The following is a 15,719-nucleotide window of genomic DNA, read 5'->3' on the forward strand; positions in this document are numbered from 1 at the left end:
TCTGTGCTTTAGTTTCTGTGGGAATCAAAACGAGCGTCATTGGCTCTCGCCTGGCTGTCGCATTGTGTCAGAGGACATTTGCATAAAGTTGAGCCTTTCTCACCTTTCCCCTGTAGTGTCACTGGGTGCCTTTTAAAGCTCTGTACAGTAGCTCAGTGGGCAGCGCCGGGCTTCAACACCAGGTCCCATTCACAATGAATAGCAGTAGGTGTGAACACAGAGCAGAACAGTGATATATGTGAATTGACAAAAATGGAAAAGAAAGTAGAACAGGCTGGGGTTGTGAAGGGAGAAAACAAGTAGGTAGAAGTAGACAGCATAACCACCAGCCTCAATGTACAGCAATGACCCAAAACTGACTGAGAACTTGACAAGATGTTCACATTTCCTTAATAGAACGCGATTGGTGGTTTGCACAACTTTAGTGCTCTGCCAGCACGAATGCAATGCTTAATTTTTGCAGAAAGCCATTTACCCCTGCAAGGAACCCCTGAACAGACTAGGTTGTACATGTAAAATTACAACTGCACCACCACTGTGCAAAAACTTAAACCACAGATCTGAATCGGGGCCTCACTGAGAGCGTGGTGATTAAATAAGAATTAGTAAGTTCTCAATCAATGTACCCCCTATATTCTGTGTTTGAAAATATGCTATATGCTATTATGCAATACAGATATATACTGTATGCATGTAGTGTATATTACTTTAGAAATGAGCTACTAGTGCAGCACTTCCAGCTCCTTACAGGATGTCAACCTGATCGTTCCAATCCAAGAGTTGAGGCAGACAGGGAGACATAACATCACAGTGTATTTACAGGAAATGGAAAGAAAATTGATTTGGCGCTGTTTAAGTGCCTGCTTCTAAAAGGCATTATTTTTGAGAATTTTATAGCCCAACCATTCAAAAAAGTCATTATGTTCCTCAAGTCATTTTAGATAAGAAGCACTGTAGGCAGAAGGCAGAGCCAAACGTTGTCCATCAGTCTGGAAACTGAGGAGACATCATATTATTGATCAGACTGATACTACATGCAAAACATCAGGGTTTTGGCTGTGTGCTGCACACGCACTAATGCACATACACATGCAGTACAAACACAAGCCAACACTTTTTGATTCTGGCCATACACTTCTGCCATACTCTCTCTCTCTCTCTCTCTCTCTCTCTCTCACACACACACTATCCCGTGGGACAGTCATTGACATAATGCCTTCCCTAGACCCTTAACCTAACCTTAACCATCACAACTAAATGTCTAACCTTAACCCTTACCCTAACCCTTACCTTAACCTAATAGTAACTTGTACCCTAAAACCAAGTCTTAACCCTCACAAAGCAGTCTCAACACATGGGGACTAAAATTGAGGTCCCCACGGTGACACAAGTCCGCATGGGCTAGTGTGCATTCAGGTTAAAGTCCCCACCGGGATATAAGAACATGAAGCACACTCACAAACAAACACACACTTCTGTAGCCCAAGCCAAGTCTCCATACTGCTGGCTGGCTCCTCACAGAGGTATGCCCACCTCTAGCTTGGATCAAAGGACTAAGCTAAAAACCTCTGGCCAGACACACACATGCTCAAACACACACACACACATATATATGAAGTACAGTACTTTCTGCCTATTCCTGGATGAGATCAAAAAGCGTCTTTTTTGCTCTAAGCCTATAGCATAAATCACCATACGCAGATAAATGTGTGCAAGCACACACTCACACACACACCCTCTCAAACACCTGTGGCAGATCAAACACATCAAGCTGAGAACACACACCTGCAGCAGGGCAAAGCCCTTGGACTGAACAAGTAAATCATGCTGCTTTAATACACACACAATGATGTACACTCCCACACTTCTGCTCAACCCAGTCTGACCTCAGTGATATTCCGTGACTGGCGATTCACTATGCAAAGATCCCATTCAAATAGCTTGATGGCCGCACCACAATGAAGACACACACAAACAAATAAAGAGCCTCAGCCAGGTGCATTTGGTATCGGGAAAATGGGGAGGGGGACACATTTGATGTTCTCCCACTGAACAATCTTCACTTCATATCACTCCACGCCCTGTGAATGTCACAGTAAAAATTACTACAGCCACAGTGAAAGCAAAGAGGGGACGTGAGACAGAGAGGAAAAAAGAAGCAGAGAGAGAAAGTGCAGAGACACAGAGAGAGACAGCCTGGGGTATGATCCACTGGAAGGTTGCCAGTTCGAATCCAAATACTGACTAAAACATTCTTGATGAGGGAAAGCGAATCACTTTCTGCACCCCGCTGTGAGACTGCTCCTGAGCCTTCAACTAATCTAGTGCTGCCACTATATGACTGGCAGTACAAGGCTAGGGTTTTAAAGGCATTTCCCAGGTGTTAGGAGAGAGAGAGTGAGTTTGTCTCAGCCACCTGCAATTTTATTTCCACCAGTTGTTCCTGTAAATAGGGATCTGTTCCTAGATTGCTTTGTGTATGTCACAGGAACCTGACATCTGTGATTTTTGATGAAATTGTTGTTACCTTTTGAGTAGGACATTAAAGGCTGGATAGGGCTGTCACTTTTTATTCAAAATTCACAGACTATAAGCGCAACAGACCGTTTGAAGTAGTTTGCCTTGTGATCCAGAAGCGCTCTAAAAATTCCCTGTCAGCTTGACCTATTACATGCCCTATTGACATCAGTAAACTAAGCTAGCCTATGTGTTATGTTGTTTGCTTCAAAAATGGAGGACACTCGCGAGCAAAGCCACCCCGAGACAATCACAACATCAAAGCATCTGAGAAGCAGTGTGCGAAAGTATTTTGGGTTCTACGCCATAGATGGTAGGCTAACTGACAAAGATAAAGCTGTTTGTCGACTTTGTGCAAAGCAGCATCTTAATCGACAACAAATCTGCCGACTCGGTAAGGAGGTAATTATCTATGGTCCCTCTAAGTCCAGAAGCCATCTCGCCAGTAAGCTAGGCTACCTCACCCCATATATGAAGTCACATGCAAAAAACCTGGGTGTTATCTTTGATTCTGAGCTCTGTCTTAACAAACTAATCAGTTCTATTGTTAAAAATAGTTACTATCAGTTAAGAACCATTTCCAAACTCAAGCCAATTCTGTCTTTATATATGGAAAAAGTAATTTACGTTCACACTCATTACATCACAACTGGACTATTGCAATTCTCTATATTTAGGCCTTCCCCAGTCTTCATAAACTCGCCTGCAGATGTTCCAAAATGTAGCTGCAAGGAAGTTGACAGCACAAAAGCACAAGCACATCACCCCAGTCCGAGCCTCTCTTCATTGGCTCCCTCATTTTAGAATTCAATTTAAGACCTTACTGATTGCTTTAAAGGCTCTTCATGGCCAGGCCCCATCTTATATCACAGACCTTATTCACTGGCACTTCTCTTTTGTACAGCACTTTGGTCAGCTTAAGCTGTGTTTAAATGTGCTCTAGAAATAAACTTTACTTACTTACTTTACTTACTAAATATTCTCTTCATACAGACCATCAAATGGACTATAATGATTATGTGTTATGTTATGAAATTTTTCCCAAACTGTCAAAATATTTGGGCATGTGAAATGCATGTAAATATACTTTATGAATAAACCTCTGATTATTATTTCTATATGTATTCTATTCATGTATATATGGAAAACACATTGCTCATACACAATAGACAGTATGTGTACATTGTAAGCTCTATCATGCAACACTACCATATCTGCAATATTATAGGCTGTCACTGACTGTAGGGATACTAATTACAAAGCAAATTCTTTTTCTTATGTGTAGCCTGCAGTGTGTGAAATCTGTTTTACAATATCTGCTTCCAATAAATTAATAAAGTACAAGACTGACTGATGATAAGTGCATCTATTCAGTTTCATTTAAGGATTTGGCAACATTTGATGTTGATTCCCATTCTAGATCAGGTCAATAGCTATTTATGATAAGATAGTTCCTGGAAATTGTGAGCCATGTTGCTCACAATATCAGCTCCACCCTCCCATTTCATCCAATGAAAAAACACTATACGATCACAACAGTTTGGCGTTATGGAGCTTGTTCTTAACCTGATTTTCCTGTTTCAGACAGAAGAAAAACGGTTGTGGCAAGCAGTTTATGCAAAAAAGAAAAGATGATGTTATAGCCTTTCACTGATGGCTGATGAAAATGATTTGAATGATCTAAAAGCAGCACACTTAAATAAGAGGCTATAGCACAGGAATAGTCAAATTATACTATACTATGATGAAGGATATAAAAAGCAAAACTTTGTTTGCATAAAGAAGCCAGCACATTTAAAATGATGTTGAATTTATTTTCACAATTAAATGTTGCATTCCTCACTCATTGTCACGCATTCAGTGCTCTCTCACTCTTAGTCAAATGTAGGCTACTTGAATGTTTACTCATGAACCTCTATTTTAGATCAATCAAAAAAATATAATAACTGTACACAAATATTACTGAGTAATTGTCTGAAATTGCTGTACAACTATTCCTGTAAACATCTGCTAACATCTATGGGGAGGAAGGAAAGGATGACTTGGAAAAAAGGAAGTAAACTGCTGGGTATGGGTATCATGGGTATGTTTTTCTTGAGAAATATGGTGATAAATATGTCACGGGTTATATTAAATGTAACCATGGAACATACTGTACAGTAGACAACCTTCAGTATATGGGGCAAAGTAAGTTTCACAAACATTTTTCCACATGTGGAACCCATGTAATTATTGCCTTGATTAGAAATTAATCCTCATGTCTGTTGTCCTTTTTAGAGCCATTCAGCTGTATACAACTTTGCACTGCTTATTGCTATCACTGGTTTCAAAGTTCTTAATACCATTAAGCCCCATAAAATTTACTACATATGATGAAACTGTCACAGTGGCTCTTGGTTTCATTTATTAGCTCTTGTCTCATCTTCCTCTGGCTGCAGCTTATTTCAAAACACTGAAAATACTCAGAAAAAGACGTTACTATTCATCACATATGGGTTATCTCAAAAACAGAGAACAAAGCAGTGATGCAAGATAAAAATATTATCACGAACAAGAATCTGTTTTGTCAATGTGCTAGTTTTGTTTTTTTACATTTTTAAATATACTGTACATTTCCCTTTCACATTTGACAAGGTGTTTTGTGACTGTGGTATATTTTTCATCTTGCACTTTTGGTTTCCTTGCTTTTCTTGTCTTTTTATCAGATGCTGAAGAAGAAAGCATATATATATTTCTTTTTATATATATATATATACATATATATATATATATATATATATATATATATATATATATATATATATATATATACACATATATATATATATATATATATATATATATATATATATATATATATATATATACCCAAAGGTCTCAAGAAGAAACAAAATTAAATTCCACAAAAATTACAATATAATTAACTGTATTACATGGAAATAGAAACATCTGTGAATATAACACAATCCTATAATACACCCTAAATCAAATGAAGGCTGTGATACATTCTATATTTCCTTAATACAAAGCTATTCAGTTGTCAGACATATATTTTAGAAACTGAACATGCTTTAGCTGGATTATGTAGGAAACATTTTAAATCATAATTAATTTTTTGAAGGTTGTTTGTAGTCTATTTAACTAGTGAGTCTGTTAGTTTCACCAGTGAGTTAACTGGTAATGTATTAGCTTAAATCTGAAATAACACTTTTTTTTGGCCACTTGGGAGCAGCGGATATGGCAAACTTGTTAGCAAACTTGCTTATTCATACATCCAGCAGGTACAAAGCAACTATTATAATTTATTTAGAGTTGTGTTTGTGTACACCTGATGAATTTAAGTCCAATATTCACTCTCTTTCAGGTCTCCACCAACTCCTAATGGAAATATCTGGCTCTTTAGCAGCTAAATGCTCCACTATGTCCACCAGCTTGTAACTAATGTGTCTGTCTGCCAATTGGTGCTGAGCAGCGCTGAAAACAGCTGCCTGCTGCAGCTGAAAACGACACAATGAGAGTAAAACAGTAAAGCTGCGGACCGGACACCTAAACAGTGAGCTGAAACTCACTATAAAGGTCTGTAAAGAGATTCAGATGATAATTCGCTGTACTGTAGGTTCATCAATACCCCTTTTACATCGTCCCATTGTTTTCACATTGATCTGATTCATCTGATACAAAAAATAGCGATTATAGCCGCTTTAAGAACTCTTGTTGTAGTTACTAATTTACAACTATGTAATGTAATTTAATGTAGCTTGTGCTAATTTAGATTGGTGGATTAAGTTTCAAAACTACGCAGTAATATTCAAATATTTATTTCAAGTAAATGTGTATGTAAATGTGAATGTGTTCTATTTCCTTGAGGGTGTGAGTGCAGCAGATCTTTTATTAACTGCTGTCTGTGGTATTTAAGTAAGCTGCTAGGAAAGCACACTGTCACTCCTCGACAGTGTAAATAACTCTTCTTCAGACTACAACTCTCCATAGCCATTCTGCTTTCACATATCTCGACAATAGCTATAGGTATTATTAAATTACTGTATAACCCGCGATAATTTGTACAGCAACAGTTCTTGTGACTCAGTCTTAATAAGATCCTTATTTAGCAAGTACAACAAATTATTACTTTATTACTTTTAGGCACAGCTATAGCCCTCAGGCAAGCTGCACAAAACCTGCATTTGGAGATCATCATCTTGTTTAATTCAGCATATTAAGATGTAAGTATTTAAGATTAAAGGCAAATGTCAGATGTTCCACATTACAAAATAAAACACTGTTTTGATTATTATCAAATATTAACTGTACAGCTCATGACACTGTGATTGTTCAACGCTTAATTTATTCTATGTTAGGACTTTGGGGGGAATAGATATAACAAATGTATCACCATTGTTAGATTATGTTATCATGCATTGTGAGAAAATAAAGGGACACTATTAAGAACAATTGTACAGAGTTACCTGTACCACGCATCTCAACAATGTAGTAAAAATAGAGCTATAACTAACAATTATGTTCGTTATTTATTTAATCTGCCGAATATTTTCTTCGTTAATTGATTAAACGTTGATTAAACAGTTTAGAAAAATGTCCATCACAGTTTCCTAGTGCCCAAGGTGACATCTTTAAATGCCTTTTTTTTGTCCAACCAACAGTCCAAAACGCAAAACTATACAATTTACATGTATAAAATACAGAGAAAAGTAGCAAATAGGGTCCAAAATTAACACCCGCAAATCGCACACAAACACTTACAACTAACTGCTGCTAACCACCATTAATTAAGCTAATTAAATAGCTATTATGTGGAGATATTTTCAAGGAGTAAGCCGTCCTTTAAAACAAAAACCCACAGATGAAAAGGAGGACGAAGCACATTCAAAAAGAAAGTTCTGTGAGAAATGGAGGTTTGGAGGTAAAGGAGTTGTAAGAGTCTGGCTGCAGTATGATGCCGAGGCTGTGGTGATGAGATGTTCTGTGTGTCCCCAGTATGCCAAAGACAAAAACAGGAACAACTCATTTGTCAGAGTAAAACTTTATAATTTATTATTTTAGCCAGTGAAAAATATGCTCGGCCAGATTGGATATTTTCATCTACCAGTCCCCTTAGCCAGTGAGTGAAAAAGTTAATATCGAACACTGGTAGCAAACCCTCAGCGTGGACATATATAAGACTAAACCTAATAAAAGGTGGCCACTAAATTCTGTCACAAGATAACAGTCAGGGGAACCACTATAAGCCGACATCATGGATTTAAACTTTATCTACACTTTAGTTAACAAACAAAAATTGTGAAAGTGTGTGTGTGCACACGCATTCACCTATATTTCTGTTTGTCTGCCAATCTCGATATTGTCTTTTTGCCCTGTGATGTGTTGCAGTTAAGTCAATCAACAGAGTTCATGTTTTGCAAGTGTCCTGATTTATATGGATGTCTCGCTGTAGAACCATCTTGAAAAGTACAAGATAAGCTTTTGTGTTAACCCCCCCCCCCACACACACACACGTACACACGACGGATCAATAGCAACCTCCTTCAACTATCTTACATAATAAACGCAGAGGCCTAAACAGCAAAACAGTCTCTATTCCACCTGTGTGGCCTGCAGCAATGGATTCTTTAGTCCCTTATGGGGAGACCAGGAAGGAAGAAAGAATGAGAAACCAAAAGGAAGAGGAGTGATACTGAAAGAACAAACACAAAAAAATGAAGAGCAAAAAGAAGCAAGACTAGGAGGGAGGCAGAGGGAGACCGGAGTGTATCCCACTTGGCTCATATTTCAAAGCTCTGAAGGATGTTTTTGAGGAAAACTTCTGTAAAATGCATCTTTTCACAAAGATAGGAAACCATTATGACTGGGCAGAAGCACACACATGTGCAGACACTTGACACACACTCAATGCTTTTGGCAATTATACTTAATATTTTGTGCCTTGAACTGACCACAGTCACAGAAACACTGCTGGAGTGGGAAACACGATCCAATGACCTCAACACAACTTAAAAGGCTCAACCAAAATAGGTCATATAAACCACTGCAAGTTTGTGTGTGTACATAGGAAGATGGGATAGATGCACCTGCTGGTCTCTACTTTGTACACACACAACACTTTTCACACACACACACACAGGTGACTATTTTCCATTAGGAGACTGGCTGCTTCTCTATAGCTGCCACTTCTTCTGCTGTGAGAAGAAAACACTTAGGACTGATAGAGGGTTAGCATCCACCTGACACACACACACACCTGCCAGCAACACATACTGTAGGTAGTCTGCAGTCCTGTCAGACTAAAATCTCTTTCACAAACCAGGTCTGCACGCATAGACAGATAGACGCACACAAACTCTGTCCCTCTCAAACACACAGACATGTACGCACACACAGCGCTAAGTGTCAGGTGGCTGTGGAAGTGTGGTGATTTGTTCCTCCTGACAGACAGGAAATAAGGGAGTCGACCAGGGACCTCACTTCCTCTTAGACCTGACTAACCTGACGTCTATCACACACTCCCACTCACTCACTCACTCACTCACTCACTCACTCACTCACTCACTCACTCACACACATTCACACCGTCTTCTCCTCCACCGTTTGCTCTCCTTCTCTAATACATATGCACATGCACACACACACACAATCCATCAGACAGTGAAGTTTCTCCTGAGGCCTGCAAAACTCAAAGCACTTGAATGTGGGATTAAATTTGTGTCTGTGGGCAAAGAAAGAACATGTGTATAGCTGTTTTGTAACAAGCAGTAAATTTACAGTTTAAAATACATTAAAATCCTCAGGTTGCATGCTAAGGTAATGGAGCGTGCTACAATACCTCTGGTGACAAACAGCCTCTAATACAAATTGCTTCACATCTGTTCTAAAAAAATATTGGTTTTCATAAGCTGCAAGAAAATGTTGCCACAGAAAAAGTGAGAAGATAAAAAAAAAAAGTGAAAACAGACATAATATTCATAAGAGAATATCAGAGAGGTGGAAAAGGCACGGTAAGGTTGTGCAGCGTAGACGATGATAATCAGTTAGACGAGGCTCCTAATTTACCCTCTCCTCATTACAACATGGTTAAGCAAATTTCCACGTCCGCTTTAACTGTTTGACACTGATGAGAGAGAAGGACTTTGTGCGTATGTGTGTGTATGTGTGTGTGTGTGTGTGCACATGTGTAAACCTGCATGCTAGTCTATTTGATTTGGGTTTAGACATCACGCTCAGAACTCTCCCAGCCCGCTATCTAAATGTCCTACCAATGACCTCAATTCACTTAACCATGCCCAGTTGTCCAATCAGCATCAAGCCCTGGCTTAGTTGAGCCAATGGCATGTGTCATATCAAACCTAATCACACTGATAGATCCACTAAGTGGGTCAGCATGGCGATGCAAGTCTTTGCTTGGCCTAGTTGAAGCAGAAGAAAACTTTCAAATTTATGGTAAGAAACCAAACTTTTGTGAGAGCCCTAAAAATTATGACCTGCAATTTATTTTTTGGACTAGAAAGTAGTGCAATGGTTTAACAGCTCGGATGCATGAGCCCCATTTTAATGCAATTACCTTGGGCAAGGTTAGCAATAATCACACCAGCAGTATTTTTTCATTACACTTTGGCTACTTATAGAGCATTATCATTATCCACACTAGCAACGGGGACAAAATCATTCTCCACGAATTATAAACGTAATAGTCCATAACCCTGTTGTTATGTGAATCCTTTCTGACTTTGAACATGTTCATGTTTTAATGTCATTAAAAGTATTATATGGTCCTCTGTAATTTGGGTTTCTAAAAATGTTTGAAACTCATTTTGAAAATCTCCAAAATGCATGGCTGTCCAACTTAAACAAGGCTGTTTTCAGAAAATCCTGAACAGTTGGCAAGGTTTTCATCTTACAACATTACTATTAAGGATATTAAAGCATTGTGGACTCTGACTGATTCACATTTCCAGCATGGATACAGACAGAGCCTCATTCTAGACTTTATATTCCTACTGAAGTGAAGGGTGGGTCACGTTTATTGTGTTTCAAAATGTATTATGTACCACTAACAGACAAACAGCTGTGGAGCAGAACCTACTCTGTGACAGGGAGGCAATGGGGGGGCTGAGGGATAAGTTATGAATAAAGAAGGGTGGGTGGAGCGGTGAGGTGAACAGATGAGAGGTGGAGGATGGGGGGTGGGCAGTAAAATGCTGCCGTCACTTAAACTCTAAAATGAAAGATCGATGAGCTTATTTAAATGTGCTCCCAGAGACGAGAGTTGGCTCATATAAAGCCTCACATTTATGAGGAGGGGTGTGGGCATCGATTGACTGAGAGAAAGAGGGAAAGAGAGTGAAAGAGGCAGGGGGACAGAGGGGGGGGGGGAGATCAGGAGGATCAACCCTGGCTCATGAATTTCATCCTTTTCCTCCTAAAATAAAACGTCCTAATAAATGCTGGGGATAGTGGGGTCGGAACCTGGAAAATCTACAGCCTTCGATTGGCCGCCTGGCACAGCTTATCAAATCAATGATCCCACCCCCCCCCTCCACCTCCACCTCCACCAGCCCCATCCCGTATCTGTTTCACTCATTTCTAATTCACCCCCTAAACCCCAACACACACGCATATACAAACACAACCCCCCTACCAGCCATCCTGAGCTATAGACATTTTGCAGCTGGGTGCCCCCCCACCCTTAAGCCAAGACAGCTGGAAGGGGTTGGTGGGACGAAGGTGGGGAACGGGGTGTGTGGTAACTCGGGTGCTGAGACCTTGACATTAGAGGGAGAGGACGGAAGGAGCTGACTCTGCTATATCCCCACCGTCCCTCCCTCTCCCACCTCCTCCTCAACACCTAGGAGGGAGGGTGGAAGAGGGGAGAGTGTGACGACTGGGAAAAGAAGGGAGAGGAGAGCAACTTTTGACACACACAGAGGTGTTGTCATACCGTCATCATCGATTGAACTGCAGGCACAGCTTTCTGAGTGACAAGCGTGCCACACATTCCCTCTCCAACCTCCCCCTACTCCATTTTTTATTCCCCCCTTTTCGCCGCCACTCCCCTCTCCTTCGTCTGCTCCTTCTCCCACCATCTCCCTATTCCCTTTGCCACACTGCCTCCTGACTTTCTTTCCTTCCTCATTCCTTCTCTACCTGTGCTCCCTCTTTCACACTCACGCAGGCACTTTCCTGCACTTAAACGGCACACACATTCTCCATGCATTCACAAATAGCACACCCCCACCTCTAACACTCACACACACATGTATGCACAGACATTCCTAAGACCCCTCCTCCACATAACCCCAAGTCTCAGCCTTACATTCTGCCCACCACGCCATCTGTGACCCAGAGAAAACTGAGAGACGACACCAGCCTGACCTTTTCGGTGCTTTTGTTTTGCCTCTCTGACATGATCCCATGAGGTACATGCACACATACACAGACAGACACATACACAGAAACACACAAATATCCCCAGTTTATCTCCATCACTGTCTCTATAGCTACAAAAGAAAGAAAAAAAGCACAAAAATACATGTAACATGGCAACACCCCATTTACCACAAACAGCTTTGATCAGGAATCTATATCTCATCTTATGCGTGTTCTTCCCTGTTGCTGTATTTGACACACAGTAGCCACACAAGTCACACACTAATCTGGACACCTGCCAGCACAACAGGGTCAACACTGGACTAATAGGAGGCAACCTAAATTAATACACTATGTGCAGTTGCATGCGTTGAGCTGTTAAGCAGGTCATTGACTAAGGGGGGATTATCAGTGCTTGGAAACTGTAACCCCCCCATACACATCCTCAATACCTTAATCCTACAATCATCATCCTACAATCTATGCATCAACATAACAATAACAATAATTTACACATGCACTGAAGTGGGTATGTATCTGTCTCTGGCACACAAACAATCAAGCTGGCTTAATTTACAAAAAAAACATGCTGCCCTAATAAAAACCCCTCCCTCTCTATCCCCCTCCTGCAGGGACACATGAAACAGATCCCAACTAATAGGCAAACTGCTATACTTGGTCTAATAAATCACACCCCTTGTTTTCAGTTTAGGAGTCATCATCTCACTTTCCCCTTGTTGACCATGGTCCCAGTGACTAATGAGTCCGTCAGTAAGTGTTATAAACTATACACTTTGTATAATGGCATGTACACCCTTTAAACGACTACTGTATGAATAGATCTACATATATAAATATAATATTCTTTAGTGCATCATCTGACATTTGAACCCAGGACTCATGGGAGTAAAGCTCTTACCTTGGCCGTGCAACATGTGGCAGCTGCTGCCGAGAAGGAGCAGCAGAAAAAGAGGATGACACCGGCTCCCACTCCGGGTCGTCCCTGTCCCCGTCATCTTCTGCCGGTTCCCTGCTGCGGATCTCTCCACGCGCTCCGGGGGCCCCTCGGGGCAGCAAACTCCTGGTTTCATCATGCGGGAGAGAGGGGACCAACAGTGTCCGTGTCCGCTTGTGCTTTGCTGCCGCAGCGCTCTCTCTCTCTCTTTCTCTCAAAGCCCTGTGCACGAATGGGAAGAAGTCCGAGCGGAGAGGAACGGGGTTCAGCGCCGGCACCTCCGCGCTTTCCCGGTGAAGCGAAGCTCCGAGCTCCGGGAGTTCACCGACGTCACTGCCGACAAGCTCCCCGCTCTCTGACTTACCAGCTCCGGTGTCCAAAACTTGGCAGGCAGCGGGAGGGAGGGGGGCTCGCCTCACCAACAGAAAGACTTTCCCTCAATAGTCTGTCTTCACGGTGTAAGGGCACGGTAATCTCTATCTGCTGTGGCGGAGTCCCTGTGCTTCTGCGTCCTGCGATACCTCATTTTCATTTGGATTGATCCGTGCAAGGAATTAATACATTTGAGTGTGTTTTAGATTTATCGGCTTATTCTCTGCTATTGACCTGAAATCCGCGCTTGTTTTGACGTATTCACCGGGGGGGGGATTTGCCCCGCGGATCATTTAGCTGTTCAGACACAGTTGTCGTATTAACAAGAGAAGCAATAAATCACGTAAATTATCCATCCATGCTTTGCCTTAAAAAAAAAAAAAAAATCAATTCAGTAATTGATTGTGTGAATATTCCTGCTATTTGACTGCAAACAAACTGCACAGAAGTGTGGTGATGGAGAAGTGTGGGCTGCAGTCTGTTATCTGAAGTTAGATAATCCTAATTAACTGTTAACCCAAGTCGTCGCGGGTCGAAATTATCCACCACTCTCCCAGAAGGGGACTCTTGTCCCGGATACCAGATAGGCTAACTTGCCGTAAATGCTCCGCGTCTCGGATTACACGGGGAAAATTATACAACAGGTTAGCAAAACATAGACAATTAAATCGCATTACAAGTTTCTCAGCAACAACCGATAGCTTTTCTTCCTTCCTTTACATGCGCACACTGACGAAGAGGAGTTAGCAAAAGCCAAAAAGTAACGGTCGGTTTGAGCTGAAAAACACAGCCGTTACAGAGACGGTAACGTTACTCTCACTGCTGCTACTGCGACACTGGAGCTTTCGCTTTTTTTTATCCAGAGTCTTTAACGGTCCTCCAAAACAGTCCGCCCGGGAAAGAGACGGATACTTTTATCGTTGTCCGTTTATACTCACGGGAGTTTCTGTCCCCAGTTAGCGGCGTTTGAGCCGTTTTCCTCCGTCTCGGCACCCTGTTGAGGAGCCGACTGAGGCGATGCGTCTCCCTCAACTGAACACCTGCCACCCTCCTCGGCACGGACTTGGGGGAGAGAGGGGGCTCTTGTTTCGCCTTATTCAAGCAGCTACTGCGTTTTCAGCCTTTTGTGAAAGCAAACAGTCAATATTTATGAGTCTGAATTTACTTTTTCCACTGATATCCCCACTTCTTGCTCAGCCTCTCCGTTAATCTCTCCCTCGATCCCAAACTCAAAAACTAAAGTTCCATTCACTATCATCCGTTGTTGCTGATTGGTCGAGCCGAGTGCTCCCGCTGTTCCCATTGGACAGTCCGGACCAGGGGGCGGGAAGCAATGCCAGCACTGAGATCGTGGTGGACGGCGCCCCCAAAAAACCCCACACAGAGAAACTGTCTGCAAGAAGTTTTTACAATTTTTGTCTCTCAAAATACATAACCAGTTAACCATTTATACTTATTAAGGGACTTCGCATTATTAGTTTTGTTATTATATATTACTTAATAGGGAATTTGTGTGTCAAAGTAGTTGGGGAGGCAGAAGTAGGCAGGACTACAATGAGAAGAATATAGCCTGGAGATTCTTTCACCTTTCTTACTGAAAAGAAGTTTGACTATAGGCTATATTATATATTACTGAGGAGGAACTATCTGAAGCACCTCTGGTCGTCCAGCTACACACTCAAGAACTTGCTTCATTACAAATTAACTGCCTGGAGCTATATCTTAGTACTAGTGATAACCTAGTTTTGTCCATGGTGAGGGTCATTAAATGGCACATTAATATTAAAGCCTACAACACGGTGACCTTATCTTTTATTGCCTCAATAAATCCTCAGAGACAGTCTTTCCATCCCTTGAGTGGCCAAATGGTCTCCCTACGCCGTCTAGCTGTCCCCAAAATATTCTCCTCAAGCACCTTCTCCTCAGCTCATCCATTTATCTTTCTGTCCAGGCTCATTTGGCAATTGGCTTCCAACTTTCTGTTTCCAGTAAAGTGGCTATGATGCTACTTGGAGTTTCCATGAAAGGTTTCTGCTGCTCAGTTTGCAGTGCCAAACCACAGAGGTTGCTCTGGATTCCACATTAAAACACGCCGATCCCCATCTTCTGGTTCAAAATTGCTATCAGTACTATATTAAAATTAACAGGAAAAAACCCTCAATAAAAGAGCGGATAAACTTAAGGAATGCAGATGCCTCGTGAATCATATCCTATATGGCCTTGCCAGTCACCAGGTCCCATAGTTATCCAACTGCTAAAAGTGAAATTTTGGACTTAAGTGAAAGATAAAAGTTAATTTTACTTTTACTCCTACTTGCAAACTTATTCATAAAAGTTATGTATCAAATGTCATACATACAAAATATCATCGTCATGACAAATAATGAACATTAAACAACATAACATTGTTGTTAATTTCACATGTTAATTGCTGGTGGAAATATTGGGGATTTCACATAGATTTAAAAACAAAAATGTAAAAATTAAAATTATAATC

General features: G+C 41.1%; 1 protein-coding gene across 4 annotated transcripts in view; it reads right to left on the reverse strand.

Moving 5' to 3' along the window:
- Nucleotides 1-14,463, reverse strand: part of LOC122874048 (protein sidekick-1-like) — a 221,951-nt gene extending 207,488 nt beyond the window's left edge. For 3 of the 4 annotated variants that reach the window (XM_044191554.1, XM_044191553.1, XM_044191551.1), the window contains exons 1-2: nucleotides 14,161-14,463; nucleotides 12,815-13,589 (exon numbers count right to left, since the gene is read on the reverse strand). In XM_044191554.1, coding sequence (XP_044047489.1) covers nucleotides 12,815-12,989 — 175 coding nt within the window. In that variant the 5' untranslated portion in view covers nucleotides 12,990-13,589; nucleotides 14,161-14,463. The remainder of the gene's footprint in view (nucleotides 1-12,814; nucleotides 13,590-14,160) is intronic. The other variant, XM_044191552.1, reaches the window with a different exon arrangement.
- Nucleotides 14,464-15,719: the final 1,256 nt, after the last annotated feature.

Source organism: Siniperca chuatsi, linkage group LG3 (assembly GCF_020085105.1).
Source record: "Siniperca chuatsi isolate FFG_IHB_CAS linkage group LG3, ASM2008510v1, whole genome shotgun sequence".
Taxonomy (NCBI): Eukaryota; Metazoa; Chordata; class Actinopteri; order Centrarchiformes; family Sinipercidae; genus Siniperca; species Siniperca chuatsi.